We start from the raw sequence: 15,579 nt of genomic DNA on the forward strand, positions 1-15,579 counted from the left end.
GCCAGGCTAGCTCACCCACACAAAAGTCCTGCGGGGCCATCCCTGACCTCCCACCCAGGCCCACTGTTTGTCCCAAGAACCAGCCAGCTCTTTCTTTAAAACCATTTACTTACAAACTTTAATTCAGCAAAGGAAAGTCTGTGAGAGAGGACTGGGGAGACGACACCCCCCTGGAGTGGATGTGGACCCCCCCAAGAGTCCGGAGAGAGAAGCTGGTGGCCCAGCCGGCCAGGGGGAGGGGCCCAGGCTCTCCTCAGGCCCAAAGGTCCTGCTGCTGGGCAAGGGCAGAGCTTATCCGCCTGAAGTTGCTGGACTCCCACTGGGCCCACAGGAGGCTGGGAGGCCAGCTCCAGGTGATCTAGCCTGGGGATGGAGAGGTGGAGCTCATCTTCAACACGGGGGGGGGGGGGGGGGGGCGGGGGGAGACAGCAGAGGCTCAGTGAGATGCACAATACCCCACTCCCACAGACTGACAGCAGGACTGGTTTGAGCTGGCAGAGAAAACCCGTCTCTGCACCTAGGCCTGGGCAGGAGGGATGATGAGTTGGTTTGCCAAAACCAAGGCTTTGGCCTTTTACTGTCCCCACAGTGGGGACTCTGGGTAGAGGGGCCCAATCCCCAGGCCAGAGCCATTTGGTCCTGAGTCAAGCTTCCGGAGCTCGGCATCTAAGAGGCTCTGACCGCAGGGCCTGGGACCCGGCTTTAAGGCATCAGAAGGTGAGGGAACTGTGGCAGGAGGCTGGGGACCCCGAGCTGGAATACAGGCCAGAGTGGGCGGGCAGGGGTAGGGCACATCCATGCCTGCAGCAGACAGGACAGGAAAAGGGCTGAGCCATTTCAAACCGAAAGTGTGGAATGAAGGCCCAGACAGGCTGGACCTTGAAGGAATCAGAGCTGGGGGTCGTCCTGGATTGTTTAAAAAATAATACAAATTAGAAAAGGAAACAAAAGTCAATCGTCAAAGTTAAAAAAGGGGGACAGTCTCTGATCCTCACGGGAGGCCAGGGGAACCTCCAAGGCACTCGAAAGGCCAAGATACAGGAGTGACGAGGCAGGAGAGGACTCCCAGAGAGACAGACACAGGCGGATACAGGGGAGGGGAGAGAGAGCTGGCCAGGGCCCCTCTCTCTTAAGGCTGTAGAGTTTCCGTGCCGGGAGCTGGCCCCCAGACTCCCCCACACTCCTTGGGTTCCGGCTGGTTGGTCAACAAAGTCTTTCAGAGATTTTTCTATTACTGAAAGGGGGAGAGGGAAACACAAACAGAACACCAGAAAACCCAAAAGCAATTCGGTGCAGGCCCTTGAGCATCTCTGGCGCCGGCCCCTTAGAAAATCCTCTTGCGTTTCAGGTAGGAGTCTGCGTAGTGGCCGCCGAGGCCCTGGGAGTGCTGGCCGACGTAGCTGCCTTCTGGACTGGGCTCGGGCGAGGGCAGCAGGTGGGCAAAGCTGCGTTTCTGGCCACCCAGCGGAGTCTAGAGACAGAGGGGAGGGGGTGGCACGTCAGGGGCCATCTGGGGGCCACCGCTCCCCAGCCCCGCGTGCTCCCGTTGCCCCTCCCCAGCTCCATACCTTCAACAGGTGGCTGTGGCCGTTGGGCCCAGGGCCGAGGCCCAGGAGCCCTTCTCCAGAGCCCAGTGGAGAGGAGCCGACCGCCTGGGAGACATGGGAGAGAAATGGAGTGGGAGAGGAAGCAGCCCCCAGGGCGAAGGCAAGGGGTTTCGGGCTCAAATCCTGCCTCTGCCACTCATTAGCTAGGAGACGGGGGGGAAGATTACTTCTCTCTGAGCCGGTTTCTTCATCTGTCAACCGGGGCTAACATCACCCACACCGTGGGCTACCGGAGAGGGAGTAAAAGGAGGCCAGGAAGGCTGGGCAATACCAGGTGTGAGCCACACAGGTGTGGGGAGCACAGCCTGTTTCAGGCCGGCCCTGAGCAAAGCTGACCCCTGCTCTGTCACCACCCCAGGCTTGGCCCAGGCACCAAGGGTCACAGGGCCTCCCGCATCCTGCCTGTCCCTGGGGACCTGTCCTCAGCTGGGGAGGCTCCTCACCTTGTTAAGGTGGCTCTGCTTGAGGCCAGCCTGCAGGCCACTGGTGAAGTAGGAAGTGGGCGAGCCCGAATAGAAGTGGGAGAGGGGCCCCCCGCCGCCCCCGCCGCTCCGTTCACCAAAACCACTGGGTGGGGGTGACATCTGCAGAGAGGGGGCCGGGCTGAGTGAGACAGATTATTGAAGAATCCAACCCCTTTTGCAGACCCTCCCAAATGACACTGGGCTTTGTCCCGTGACTAGCTTTGGCCAACAGGAGGGTAGCATGACTGTAAAGGCAAAGGGGCCTGCCTCTGGGAACCTCCCTTCCTCTTGGGAACCCCGGGACCACCACCACACACAGGACAGCATCACAGGGTGGCCTGCTGGAGGATGGACTCCACATGCAGCAGATAAATCGCTGCAGCTGAGGCCTCTGCTGCAAGGTATGTGGCTAAAACCACTGCAGACTGCTGAGCCCCAGCTGTGCTGTCATGTGACTGTCACGTCATGTGACTGGAGAGACCCCCCCCCCCCCACACACACACCAGGAAGAATGGTGAGAAAAAATGTTTGGTGTTCTAAGCCACAAAGTGGTGGGGCCGCTTGTTAGGCAGCACAGGCTAACTGATACACCCAGGAGGGGAGATGGACAGGGCAGCTCTTACTTTGTGTCGGCTGGGTCCGTGGGGCCCTAGAGCTGGCTCCCGTGGGTGGGAGAAGAGCCGCCGAGGTCCCACGTCCTGAATGAAAGTGGGAGAAGCACGCTGGGTTGGAGTCTGCACCAACCTCACCCCTGGCTGAATCCCACAGCACAGCTGTTACTGGGGAAGTGCCCCCGCCGAGAGGGGGCACGCTCTACTGTGTGGGGGCAACTTCCTACTGCAGGTGGGGCAGCTGCAGTGAGACAGAAAGTGTGCCCATTGCCAGGAGTGGTGACACCCTGGCCCCAGAGATGGCTGCTGGGAAGGCATGTGGCTCCCATGGACCTAGGTGTTCGGAGTTCTTCAAGGCCGGCGAGGGATCCGGGTTGTGTGAACTCTTCTACATGTCAGCAGTGATGTTTATTTCAGCTGTTAAATTTTTTAAAACCCAACGTGGACCAAACGTAACGTAACACAGGGGTTACACAGGTGGCCAGGCTGCAATGTCTGAGCTAGAGGAGGTTGGAATCATAGAAGGAGCAGCTCTCCAGTAACAGAGACAGGAATCAAGGACGGGAGAGCAGGACAGAGACCGACAAGACACTGATCCTGGTCTCCAAGGGGAAGCGCAGCCTAAAGTCTCTGGGGAGAAAAAGACAGACGGGAACCAGGTCTGATGGGCAGAGACAAACAGACAGGAGACTCAGGGCAGGGACAGTGTCTGGCACATTCTTCTCTGTCTCCCTTGTGCTTGCCAGGCAGTCAGTATTAGTGAAATACTCGTTTGGAGAATGACGTGCTATCAAGGGGACAAGGGGCCACGGCAGCGGCCCTTGGGAGGGTGGACCACATGGGAGCTGGGTACTCACCGAGGGGTAGTCGAAACCATAGCTGTCGGGCAGCCCTGGTTCAGGGGGCAGGCGGGAGCTGGCGAGAGGGCTGAGCAGGCGGGACTTGAGCTGGAAGGCTTTGCTGCCGCCACCACCTCCGCCACCGCCTCCGGGGGCTGGGGGGTGAGGCAGGTGGCCCTCAGCTGGGCGGCGGCTTCTCCCTGTGCCTCCCCAGCCCCGAGCCTCCTTACCCGCCAGGTTGCTGGCTGGGAGTAGGCTGTGTAGGTTCAGGTAGGGATTCAGGGGGATCCGGAAGTCCTTTGGGGGTTCCCCCAGCAGCGAGACCTGTAGCAGGAGGGCTGGGTTCGTGAGGGCCCCTGGCAGGCGGCACCTTGCGGGGGGGTTGGGGGGGGGGGTGGGGAGGCTGGAATGGTACTGGATGTGGGGAGGAGCCTTACCCCAGGGGGCGGTGGCAGAGGCCCACTGTCTTTCTGGAGGCTTCTAAGGCCAGTGCCTCGGAGGCCCACCGGGGCAGGGGGTGGAGTGAGCTGGGCTGCTGGGGGACCCAGGCCTATGGCTTCCCGGTCACCCCCAGAGGGGCCAAGCAGTGGCGGCAGCAGAGGTGGTGGCTTCCCTCGCCGGGGTGGCAGCTCCGGGGGCAGAGCCCCCCCTACAGAAAGAAGGAGGTGTTGGTGTCCAACCACACTAGACCTGTCTTCCCGGGGCCCTGAGCTTGGACAAGGATCAGCAGGTACGTGCTGGGCAATGAACAGACCCCTCTGAGTACATCAACTCCCGGGATGCTCACGGCCACCCTGGGAGGTGGGGGCCCAATGGACGGATGGGACTATTGAGACCCAGAGACAGTAGGTCATTTTCCCAGGCCCAGCGAGGACAGGGGCCTCAGGAAGAGAAAGTGGGAAGGGGCCCAGAAAGATGAGGAGAGGCGGGGGTCTGTGTTACCTGCAGACAGCTCCCCGAGGAGGGGGTTGGCTGGCTGGGCCCCAGGCTGAAGGGTGCCCAGGGGAGAGTCTCCCAGGATCCCAGGCTTCTGGAGACAGAGCACAATCAGCTGTAGATGGGCCAGGGTGGCCCGGGCAGCAGACAGGTGGCACCCAGGGTCTCAACAGTCACAACACCCAGAGTGCAGGCCACGGCCGGTCACGGGCAGACGCGCACAGCGTCCCCCAGTGTCTGCGACATCTCAGCCATCACCCATCCAGCTGTCCCATGGGGACGGAGGGCCTCCTGTCTGCCAGGGCCCATCTGAGACCCCGGGGAGCCCCAGGGGGCGTGCACCATATGCTCAGCGCGTCAGGGCCTATCCCCCCACACAGGACAGTCCTTCCTAGGCACACTGCCCACACCCAGCCCCCCTGATTATTACGGAAGCACAGTGTCCAACACAGTGTGTGTACCAGCCACACAAGGGTGAGCCCCTAATTCCCTAATCCCGTCAGTTACTGTCAGACACACCCGTGTCACTGACGTGGCCCTGACACACAGGTCAGCGGCACGTGTGTCCGTGTGCGGCGGGTCTGCTTGCAGGCGTGTGCGCATGCCTCCCGCGTACGGGTCTCTGCGTACGTGCACCGAGAGTGGTGACGTGGCGTATGTATTTCTATGCGCGGTATACCTATCTGTGTGTGCCTTGGTCTGTATGGGTCTCCCTGTATGCACGCTGAGGAGGTGGGAGCGAGAGACCGCACTCCTCCCCCGCGAGGCCTGGACTTTCCTCCCTAGACTGAGTCCCTTCCTGAGTCCCGAGCCCCTGCGACAGACCAGGCCACATACTGAGCCCCACAGACACGACCAGATGTCCCATCACCCCAGCGACGGCAAGCCCCCCGGCAGATGCGAGAAGGGCGTGAGGTGGAGAAACGAAGGGCTGGGGAGTCCGTGCGGACGAGGAGGTCCCAGGGGCCCCGGGCCAGGCACGCACTTACCTTCTGACCCTGGGTCTTCAGGGCGAGCTGCAGCAGTGCCGTGGACAGGGCTGGCCCGCTGAGGAGCGGCACGGCTGGAGGTGCGCCCAACAGGCCTGGGGGAGACCGGGAAGTAAAGAGTGGACCACGGATGGAAGCCTTTGCCCCAGTTAGGCGCAACCCCGGGCCCGAAGCTCCCAGAAAGCAACTGACGTGCCCAAAAAAGGGGCCCAGGAAAGGGAGTCTGCTGTGGGGCGGGCCGGCCCCTTCCCACCACCCTGCCTCACTCGCCCCGGTGAGGGGCTCAGGGCACCAGCTCACCCTGGTGACTGCCACTCACCCCAGCCCCTGCTCGTGGGTTCAAGTCCCTGATAGCTCAGATGGGAAAACGGTCTGGGGGGGCTGGGGTTCTGAGCGCGATGGGGACCGCGGCCGCCACTCTGCCTGGCCCCACCTTACCCTGCTTGCCCCCCGCATTGCCATGGAGCAGGGGGTTCAGCAGCAGCTGGAGGGAGGCAGAGGGCCCCAGGTTGTTGAGTAGCTGCAGGATGTTGGGCTCGGGCAGGAGCCCTTTGCCCCGGTTGAGGGCCTGCAGAGAGAAACAGAAGAGCGGCTCAGGGCGCCACCCGGCCACGGGGAGGCCGGCTCGCCCCTCCCTCTCACCCCCAGAGCCCAGCTGGCACCCTGACTTTCCCAGAGAGGAGGGCTTGCCCCCCGGTTCCCCCACCCCCGCCCCGGGGGCACCCGTCCCCAGGCACACACTCACCGTGGCCTGGGCAGCGATAAGCGCAGCCAGCATGCTGCGGCCGGGGGGCCCCGGGGCACAGAAGGAGACTCGCAGGTGGCTGCCCCCCAGTGCCAGGCCGTCCGCCCGCTGCTGCGCCTCTTCAGCCATCTCTGCCGTCTCGTACTCCAGCACAGCGAAGCCCTTCAGCTGCCCATCCTGCCCATATGCCAGCTGGCGGGGGCGTGGGGCAGGGGGAGGCAGACGTGAGCACCCGAGTGACAGTGGCCACCCTCACACGGAGTGCCCACAGCGACCAGACCCGGATCATGACAGCAAACTCACCAGAGTGGGTGGGTTCTTGGTCCTACCCTCTTCCGAACCCTGCTCCTGCACTGGCTCATGGAATCTTCTCAATGGCCCTAGGAGGCCGCACCCTACCCACTTTTCAGAGACAACTGAGGTTCAAATAGGTCGACGTGCCCAAGGTCACACAGCTGGTGGAGGGCAAAGCTGGGACCTGGCCTCGCATGGGTCAAGCCCCCTGGGGCTCTCGTCAGCGCCACTTGGGGGCCCTGATGGGGGCTGCCAAGCACAGGCAGCCTCAGGGAGGCAGGCTGGCACGCTCGGGTTATAGAGCTGGGAAGAGGATGCGCTGGCAGGAGACGAGGTGGGTGGCTGCAAAGCGCTGCTCAACCACGAGCCTCAGGCTGAAGACACGGCAGCCGGGACCGGGAAGGACACACAGCCTGGGGGTGAGGCAGGTGGCTTCAAGCTCGGGTTCCAGGCTGGCAGGGCCGGGAGGGAGGGAGGCCCCTCCACCTCCCTTGACGGCGGCCCTTTGGTACTTCAGGCCCACCACCCCCGATCCAGACTCTGGGGCCAGACGTGTTCCAGGATCAACGCTGTTTGGGAGAAAGGAGGATGCGGCCCGCGCTGTGTATCACGTGTCCGCTCCCCCAGTGGGGTCGAGGCTCCCATGAATCAGACACAGATAACTCTGCAGCAAGGCACAAAGATAAAGGCCACAGATGGCCCCTTGTCAGGTCAGGTCAGAGCCTGTCACCAACTCAGGGAGCAAACCTCTGGGTTTTCAGGGCATTGTGGGTGCCGGAATCGTGGGCTGGTGGTGTCCCAGAGCAAGCAGATACTGGAAGGACACCCAGTGGGACCTTGCACGCCCATGGGCTGGGTGCTGCAGGAGCTGTTTCACCACATCGCAGAGGCAGGCACCGTCAGCATGCCCACTTAGCAGGTGAGGAAACTGAGGCTCAGAGAAGGGCAGTCCTTTTGCTCAGGCCACAGAGTTGGAGCCGGCATCAGATGAGGCCAGGCTGATGGCCTTAAGGAGACTACCTGCCTCACTGTGGCTATGGTGGTCTCAAGAACCAATGATGCTCGGGGCGCCTGGGGGGCTCAGTCAGTTAAGCGTCCTACTCTTGGTTTCAGCTTAGGTCATGATCTCACGGTTCATGAGTTTGAGCCCCACGTCGGGCTCTGTGCTGACAGCTCAGAGCCTGGAGCTTGCTTCAGATTCTGTGTCTCCCTCTCTCTCTCAACCCCTCTCCTGCTCATGCTCTCTCTCTCTCTCAAAAATGAATAAACATAAAAAAAAAAATAATTAAAAAAAAAAAAAGACATTTAAGAACCAATGGTGCTGGGGTCCCTGGATGGCTCAGTCGGTTAAGTGTCCGATTTCGGCTCAGGTCATGATCTCCCGGTTTGTGGGTTCGAGCCCCACGTCGGGCTGTGTGCTGACAGCTCAGAGCCTGGGGCCTGGTCTGGATTCTGTGTCTCCCTCTCTCTCTCTGCCCCTCTGCTGCTCATGCTCTCTCTCTCTCTCTCAAAAATAAATAAACATTAAAAAAAAGAGCCAACAATGCTCCTCCTGGTCCCCAGTGATGCACAGTGTGGTTTGGAACCAAGACAACGTCCATCCACAGAGGACGGCAGAACCCACGAAATGGAAAATATCGCAGCCTCAACAGGAATGAGAAAGCTCTCATGCCTAAACACGAAAATGTGTCCAAGAAAGCGTGTAAGAACCAAACCAAAGCAGCCATGGCAGTATCTGGGTCAGGGAAAGGGGAATGCAAGGGCATATGAACATCTGCTTGAAATGCGTGATAAAATCACCCTGGAAGGAGACACAACAAACTGGTTTGAGCAGGGGCTGCAGGCAAAGGCGCTGTGGGGCCGGAGGGAGACTTTGCCAGTGACCTTTCTGGACGTGCTGAGTTTCAAAACAAGACTGGACTGCCCATTCACAAAAAAAAATAAAACGGGAAAGGCTTCTTACAACACCCAAGGTCTTACGATACGTGCTCTATTCATGTTTATGGCATCAGCATATCAGATGTGATGTAAATTGGCCTGTGAGTTACGGATTTCCTTTCAACATCTCGGTTATGTTGAAAATGACACTCCCCAGCAAGACAGCAAACTCCCAGCTCAGCATCCAGCCTTCCTGGGGGGTGAGGGTGACCACCTTAAGAATGTGGGCTCCCCGCCCCCCCCCCAGGGTCAGCCCACCTTACTGGCAGGCCTATCACTGCACATGCCCATCCCTGGGCCTTGTTTTCTTCATCTGCAAGGTGGGGCCAGCAAACAAACCCACCTCAAAGGGTGGTTGTGGGGATTCAAGAAGCTGCTCCACAGTGACAGAGAAAGGTCGTGCCCTAGGTGTGCACCTGCTCAGTGCCCGCACAGGGTGGCTCCAGCCATCAGCCCACCTCGACTGAGCACTCCACCTTCACCTCTGACCAAGGCCCAGATGCACACCTTCTCACGACATGCCCTGTCTCACAGATGAATAGAGAGAGGGGTCAGAGGGCAACCAAGGCTTCGTGGCTCCCACCTAGGGAGATTAAGGCTCCAACTGCAATGTGCCTGACACCTGGGCCTGTCCTCCATTCAACCAGGACACCTACTGTAAGTGGAAGAAGGAACAAGCAGCCAGTCACAACAACCCAATCACCAAACACTGTCAGCCCCATTTCCGGATGGGGAACCTGAGGCTCAGAGTGAGAACTTGGTGGTGGTCGTGGCCCTGCTGTCCTACCTCCAAGAGAGGATGTCGCTGTCAAGCTAAGTCATCTGTCCTGAGCCCCACCAGAGAGCCTAGCACACGGCAGGAGGCCTACCCAGGGACAAGCACACAGTAGATCCCCAACGGAAAGCAGCAGCATGACCGAATGCAAAGGGAGCAAGGAGAGGGGTTCCTAAGATGTCGAAGTCCCCGGGCCCAACACTCCCTTTACACAAGGGAAACAGGACCCACCCGTGGCCACAGAACCGGGGTCAGAGCCATATACCAGCCTCCACCACGCCGGCCTGGGGCTCTGGAGCCAGGCCACGGCACTCCGATCCCGGCCCTGCCATGCCCTGGCTGTCCAGCTCTCGGCAGGGCGCTTGAATTCTTTGCGCCCCCTGAAAATGGGGATATCACCTGCTTCTCTGGGGTGTATTAGGATGAGGGGACTCCAAGGAATGTGCTCGGTGGGTGCTGAAGGAATGTCCCTGCTGGGGGTCTGCGGGCGAGACTATCTGCCGGCTGAGAACCGGGCCAGGCCCGTTCTCCCCACACTGTGCCCGTCCCGGGGCTCGTGCCGCACACACAGAAGTGCATGACAAATGTGACTCGAATGAACCAGAGACCATTTGGCCAACGTGATGTGTGAGTATCGACTCCTTTCTTACGGAGGAGGGAAACCAAGACTCAGAGTGAGTGAGTGACTGCCCAGAGCCACAGAGCACGGCTGGAATCCAACCAAACCCAACTTCCTGACCTCAAGGCTTACACGGACCGTGGGCTTCTCTTGAGCCGCCTCCTTCGTGCCAGGCCTGGGAGCCAGCAGGCACTCGACAAACCTGATCAACACGAGAGCGAGAGGCGAGCGAGCCTCACGCTGAGCTTTCACCAAGGTGGTCTCACCTGCGTGTTATAGGGGTACCGAGGCCACGAGATTAAGCAAGTCGCTAAAGGGTTCACAGGGATTTGAACCCCAGCCATCTGGCTCCTAGCTGGGCTGTCATCCCCTATACCACGTGGCTTTTCAAACAAGAACCCCATTCAAAGTGGCACTGCCGCTGTCTTACTAAAAGGGACCCAGGAGATTAGGAAAGGCAGGTGACTTCAAAGGGCCCCTCTGAGGTGCGCTGGCCCCTGCACTGGGCGCAGGGCTCACCTGGCAGAAGGTGGGCGTGTGGACCGCCGACAGCGCCCGACGCAGGGCGTCCACGTCGCTGAAGCCAGGGGGCAGGCGGTCAACACAGAGGCAGCGGGAGTGGAGCAGGACGGGCGTCAGCTGTCCCGCGTCTGTCCAGTGCACGTAGAGGGTGCGCGGGCCCAGCGGCTTGCCCAGCAGGTCCGACTTGGCACGGGCGGCCGAGTCCTTCTTCATGTACTCGGCGAAGCCGTAGCCCTTGGAGTGGCCGGTGCGCTCGCTGTAGACCAGAAAGCAGCGCTCCAGGCTGCCGAAGGGCCGCACCAGCTCCTCGAACTGCTGCTGGGTGAAGCTGGGGGGCAGGTTGGCCACGCACAGCAGGGCGTCCGTGGGCTGCAGCTGCACCGACAGCTCCCGCTCCCGCAGGCGGCTCTGGTGGAAGGCGCTGATGGCAGCCTCGGCCTGCTCCCCGTTCAGCAGGGTCACGAAGGCTGCAGCGGGAGGGGGAGGAGGGCGGGGGTCAGCGGAGGCCGACCCTTCACCCCGGGGCCGCCCGCCACCTCCCTTTAAGCCTCCTCGTGTGACTTTGGGGTATCCAACAACCGGGACATTTCAGGCACCAGCCGGATGGGACGGTTGCCAGCCTTAACGACTGCTACAGGCGTCTCCTGCCTCCGTGAGGCCTGCTTCCTGCCCCTCGTCCGCGCTCCCAACCCACAGCAGTGCTCGCCTACTGCGGGCCTGGCTGGGTCCTAAAAACTTGCTAACTCAGGTGACACACGGGAGTGCTAAAGCATGTGGTCACTGGGGCCGGGGTTTCCGCTCCAGCCCCTGAATGGCTCTGGGGTCTCCGTGTCTTCACGTGAAATAAGAATAACGTACTCCTGCCCGCCACCGTCTTACCAGCAAGAAAAGAGGCCCAGAGCAGCGCCTCCTGCCCGAGTGAAGGAGTCCGGACTTGAACCCAAGCAGGCAGACCCCAGAACCCTGCTCTGCACCCCTCCCTCACCACCTTTCCAGGCCACCAACACCTCTCAAATCCAGGCCCCTGTCACCCGCCACAGCCTCAGCCCCCACTGCCACTCCTGGTTTGCTCTCTCCACCCAGCAGCCACAGGGAACTTTTCAAAAGGATAATCAGATAATGCCACGCCGGTGCCCAGGGGTACCTCACTGCAGGGGCCAGTGGCTCCTGCGTGGCCTGGCCCATTGGCCTTGCTGGCCCTCTCCCACCTCTTGCTGCTACTTCCTGGACTGTGCCACGCACACTCTGCCTCGGGCCTTTGCACCGGCTTTTCCCTGAGCATGGAACACTGACCTCCAGGATTCTTCACCTGGTTAACTCCAACCCACCCTACAGTCGGCCTGCAAACATCACTTCCCCCACAAAGCCTACCCTGACCGTTCCTGTTTCAGATCCCAGCTCTGTGCTCTCACAGGGCTCTGCAGTTTCTGGTCCAATGGTCATTTCACCTCCACGTTTGCAGCGGTTTGAATAACAGCCTTTTTCACAGACTAGACTGTCTCCATTTGGTTAACAGCTATGTACCCAGTGCCCAGCACAGGACATTCAACACTCATTGTTGGAAGACTTTATGAATGAAAGTGTCATTTAACTTCTGGATCCTCAATGCCTCGCACATCCTCATATTAGATGCCCAGTAAATACTTCTGACTAATTGCCCCTGTCAATGTTTTACTAAGCACCTACTAGGTGTCAAGCTTTTTAGGTATTCTAGTGTGTTTGGCCTCATGAATAACTCAAGCAGGTCATGCCCAATCTGCTGGTGAGAAAACTGCGGCTCAGGAGGGTACATCACTGGCCTGTGGCCACAGAGTGAGGATAGACCGGAACTTGAACCCAGGTCCATTAGTCTCCAGGGCCCAAGATCTTAACTACTCTAGGCTGCAAGGTGAGTCTCGAGGGGTTACTTGTCCTCAGCTACTTCTCACCCATCTTAATAGATTGCAAGAAAAGACCCTGGAAGGTTTAAGGCAGAGACATCCACAGAGAGCTTCCCATGCAAGGGGTGGGGGTGGGGGTGGGGGGGGGTGCCAAGGCTGACAAGACCCATCTTTGTTCTCAGGGAACCAACCACTCGGTGTGGGAGGCAGGTGAGTGAGAAAGTGACAATGGTCCAGGGTGACAGTGCCATGACGGGTGTGGTGTTCAGGGCACTGTGAAGATGGCAGAAGGGACAGCTAAGAACACTGGGAGAGGGTGGGGAACCTGGGTGGCTCAGGTCAGTTGGGCATCTGACGTTGGCTCAGGTCATGATCTCACGACTCGTGGGTTCAAGCCCCTCGTCAGGCTCTGTGTGACAGCTCAGAGCCTGGAGCCTGCTTCAGATTCTGTCTCCCTCTCTCTCTGTCCCTCCCCCACTCACACTGTCTCTCTCTCTCAAAAATAAATAAACATTAAAAAAAAAAAAAAAAAAAAAAAAAGAACACTGGGAGAGGGAAAAGCCTGGAACCTTATGGGTGCCCGAGGTGCTGGTGAGGCTGGGGCACATCCCTGCAAGGCAGAGTCAGGAGAAGGCTCTCGGAGAGTTTTGGAAAGAGAAGAATAATCAAGGTTAGGACCAGATTGGATCAGATTTGCAACTAGATCAGAGCTGGCTACTGGGGGAGGACAAGCAGGGGCTTGAAGTCAAGGAGGCAGAGAGGCCAGCAGGAAGCTGCCAGTTTGGAAGAGATGGAGAAGGTACGGATCAGAAGGAAGCTGAGGGATGGAAGGGCACCGACTGTTCTGGAGGGCTTGAAGGAGAAGACCAGACAGGCCTGGGTGACTGGCTGGCTGGAGGGATGGGCACGGGGAGTGGGGAGCCCAATGCCCAGGTCGGGCAGCCCAGGGGAGGAACACCAAAGCTGCCCCACAGTGGGTACCCAGGATGAAAGACAGACTGGGACAACCGTCTGTCCTGCCCTGACCTAGGGGACAAGGTTGGGCCTGAAGTTCAAGAGAGGAAGCACTGGGCCTGGACCCTCCCAGCTTTAGGGGCTGTCACCTCCTGCCACTAGCCCAACCCACACGCCCCACAAACCTGTCCCTTTGTATTTGTCCACAAAACAGTACTTGAGCTCATAGTCGCTGAGCAGGTCGTGCACTTCCTGCGGAGAAAGAAGCCAAAGGATACGGAGTCACCAGGGGCTGAAGGGAGCCACCCAATGCCACCTCCACATGGACCAGCTAAGAAGGCAGATCAATTACCAGACCCGTTTTACAAAGGAGGAAACAGGCTCAAATCAGTTACTTGTCCAAGGACGCTGAGGCCACTCTTGGCAGAGTTGGGATGCAGAGCCTAGCTGCAGACTCCAAGCGTTGAACTAACACAACACACCGAAGAGTAAGCTGGGTCTGAGTTCAAGTCCCAGCTCTGCGGTATGCCCCTTAGGGAAATAATTTCAACCCATCTGAACTTCAGTTTGCAAGTCTGACTCTTTCCGACAACCGGACAAATTACGCATTAGCCCATTTTGTAGATGAAAAAAAAACTGAGGCTCAGAGAGGCAAAGGAACATGTCCAAAGTCATGCAGTTGGTCAGGGCAGCAGAGGGAATGCCACCCAGGGGTACCTGAATGGGGACCCTGTGTGCTTAATAAGCCCACACTGCATGGCTTCACCTGCCTCCCAATTCCCTCGGGCTGACAGGGCTGGCCTTCTTGCAAACCAACATTGAGGGCAAGCTCTGAGCCAGCTAATGCCAGACACACTGTGCACCCCGCAGGAGATAAAGTGTTCTCACCGGAGAGACGGTAAGCACTAGGAGGACCAGCTCTAGAAAAAAACTAGACCATGCTTAGTGGCACCTGACCTAGGTCTGTCGCCAAGTCACACCCCTTCCCTTCTGGGACTCCACCAGCCATGTGCCTACCTACGGGCACGGGCACGGAGAGTCAGTGGCAGATGTGCGGGTGGGTCAGAGAGCAGAGATTTTTCAGCAGCAGGGAGAAGGAACCCATCCCACTGCGGTGCGGCAGGGCAGGGCCGACTAGATGCAATCTCCTTGGGTCCAAAGAGCACTGGGAAGCCCTGCCCCATGTAGGCCCCAAAAGAAGGGCACCTCGGGCCAGATTAGTGTGAGGTGGGGGGCAAAGAACAGTGCCCCCCCCCTTTCCTGCAGGTCTTTGAGCTGGAGACAGGAGTCTCTATTTTTCCAAATTAATCCAGGGGCTTTGGGGAAGAAAAGACCCCAGAAACGACTACAACTTCCGGATCTCTCAGAGGAGTCGATAAACGCGTGCTACGGAAAGGCTTACTCTAGCCAACCCTGAAACTTCTGGATACGAGGTCCCGCCACCCCAAGGTAGAGGGGGTGGGGAAAAACACAATCAGAGGAAGGACCAACTGCCATCCCTACTTCCACGGCCCCACTATAGCAGCCCATTCACAATTCCCAACAAGGCCAAAGTTGCCCGCCCCCTTCCATTCCCTGTCCCCTGAGATAACTTGGTTTCGTCCAAGCCCGTGGTCGCCCCTAGCAACGTCCTCCCTCACTCCAAAGTTGGTTTCTCCTTCCATCACCGCCCCCCCATCCTGCTCTTGGTTTCTCCCGAACCCGCACAGATCCCGCGCTTGGACTCTCCCGCCGACGCCCCTCAACGGAGCCCAGTGTTGGTGTCGCCCGGTTCCCCCCGCGCACGCGCACGGTGGTATTTCCCGCCACGCTCCCCCCCCCCCCATACCTGGTTGGTCACGTCCCCCGGGAGGCCCCGGATCAGTATCTTGCGGCGGTTACGGAACTGGCGCTCGGTATGTTCTAGGCGTTTCCGGATCTCCTCTGGATCTAGCGGCGGCAGTTCTTCTTCGGGTGCCCGGCGCTCCGCGACATCGTCAGCTTCAACCTCGGCCCCTGTCTCCGGGCTCAGCGGGGGCCGGTGAGTAACGGACACGTCGGCCGCCATCTTGGGAAACCCGGCGCCTTCTGGGACCAGCGAGCCTGGGCGGAGCGGCATAGAGCGGCAACGAGGGCGCGCCCGCCGATTGGCCAGGAGAAGCCCCACCTCCTTTTCCACCCCCTCGGCCCATTGGCTAAGGCCCAGCCCGCCTCTCAAGAGTTCAAGCCGCTTCTGGGCGCCACAGGCCCCACCCCTTTCTGCCAATAAATTGTCACTCAAAGAGGGGCGCCTGGGTGGCTTAGTCGGTTAGGCATCCGACTTCCGCTCAGGCCATGATCTCACAGTCCGTGAGTTCGAGCCCCGCGTTGGGCTCTGTGCTGACAGCTCAGAGCCTGGAGCCTGCTTCGGATTCTGTGTCTCCTTCT

The 15,579-nt window shown here is 59.5% G+C and overlaps 1 protein-coding gene across 2 annotated transcripts; it reads right to left on the minus strand.

Annotated features, from left to right (window-relative positions):
* Nucleotides 1-90: 90 nt before the first annotated feature.
* Nucleotides 91-15,308, minus strand: RAVER1 (ribonucleoprotein, PTB binding 1). Of its 2 annotated transcripts, XM_049642398.1 has the most exons (14): nucleotides 15,002-15,308; nucleotides 13,359-13,425; nucleotides 10,337-10,806; nucleotides 6,192-6,383; nucleotides 5,885-6,014; nucleotides 5,447-5,541; nucleotides 4,464-4,551; nucleotides 3,959-4,170; nucleotides 3,752-3,845; nucleotides 3,540-3,676; nucleotides 2,695-2,769; nucleotides 2,051-2,191; nucleotides 1,569-1,652; nucleotides 91-1,471 (listed from the first exon to the last, which is right to left on the minus strand). In XM_049642398.1, the coding sequence occupies exons 1-14, from the start codon at nucleotides 15,269-15,271 to the stop codon at nucleotides 1,325-1,327; spliced, it is 2,202 nt and encodes a 733-aa protein (XP_049498355.1). In that variant the 5' UTR covers nucleotides 15,272-15,308; the 3' UTR covers nucleotides 91-1,324. The 2 variants fall into 2 exon arrangements, with proteins under 2 accessions (XP_049498355.1, XP_049498354.1); XM_049642397.1 differs by having other exon boundaries at nucleotides 3,540-3,845.
* Between the last annotated feature and the right edge of the window lie 271 nt (nucleotides 15,309-15,579).

This window comes from Panthera uncia, chromosome A2 (assembly GCF_023721935.1).
Source record: "Panthera uncia isolate 11264 chromosome A2, Puncia_PCG_1.0, whole genome shotgun sequence".
Classification (NCBI taxonomy): Eukaryota; Metazoa; Chordata; class Mammalia; order Carnivora; family Felidae; genus Panthera; species Panthera uncia.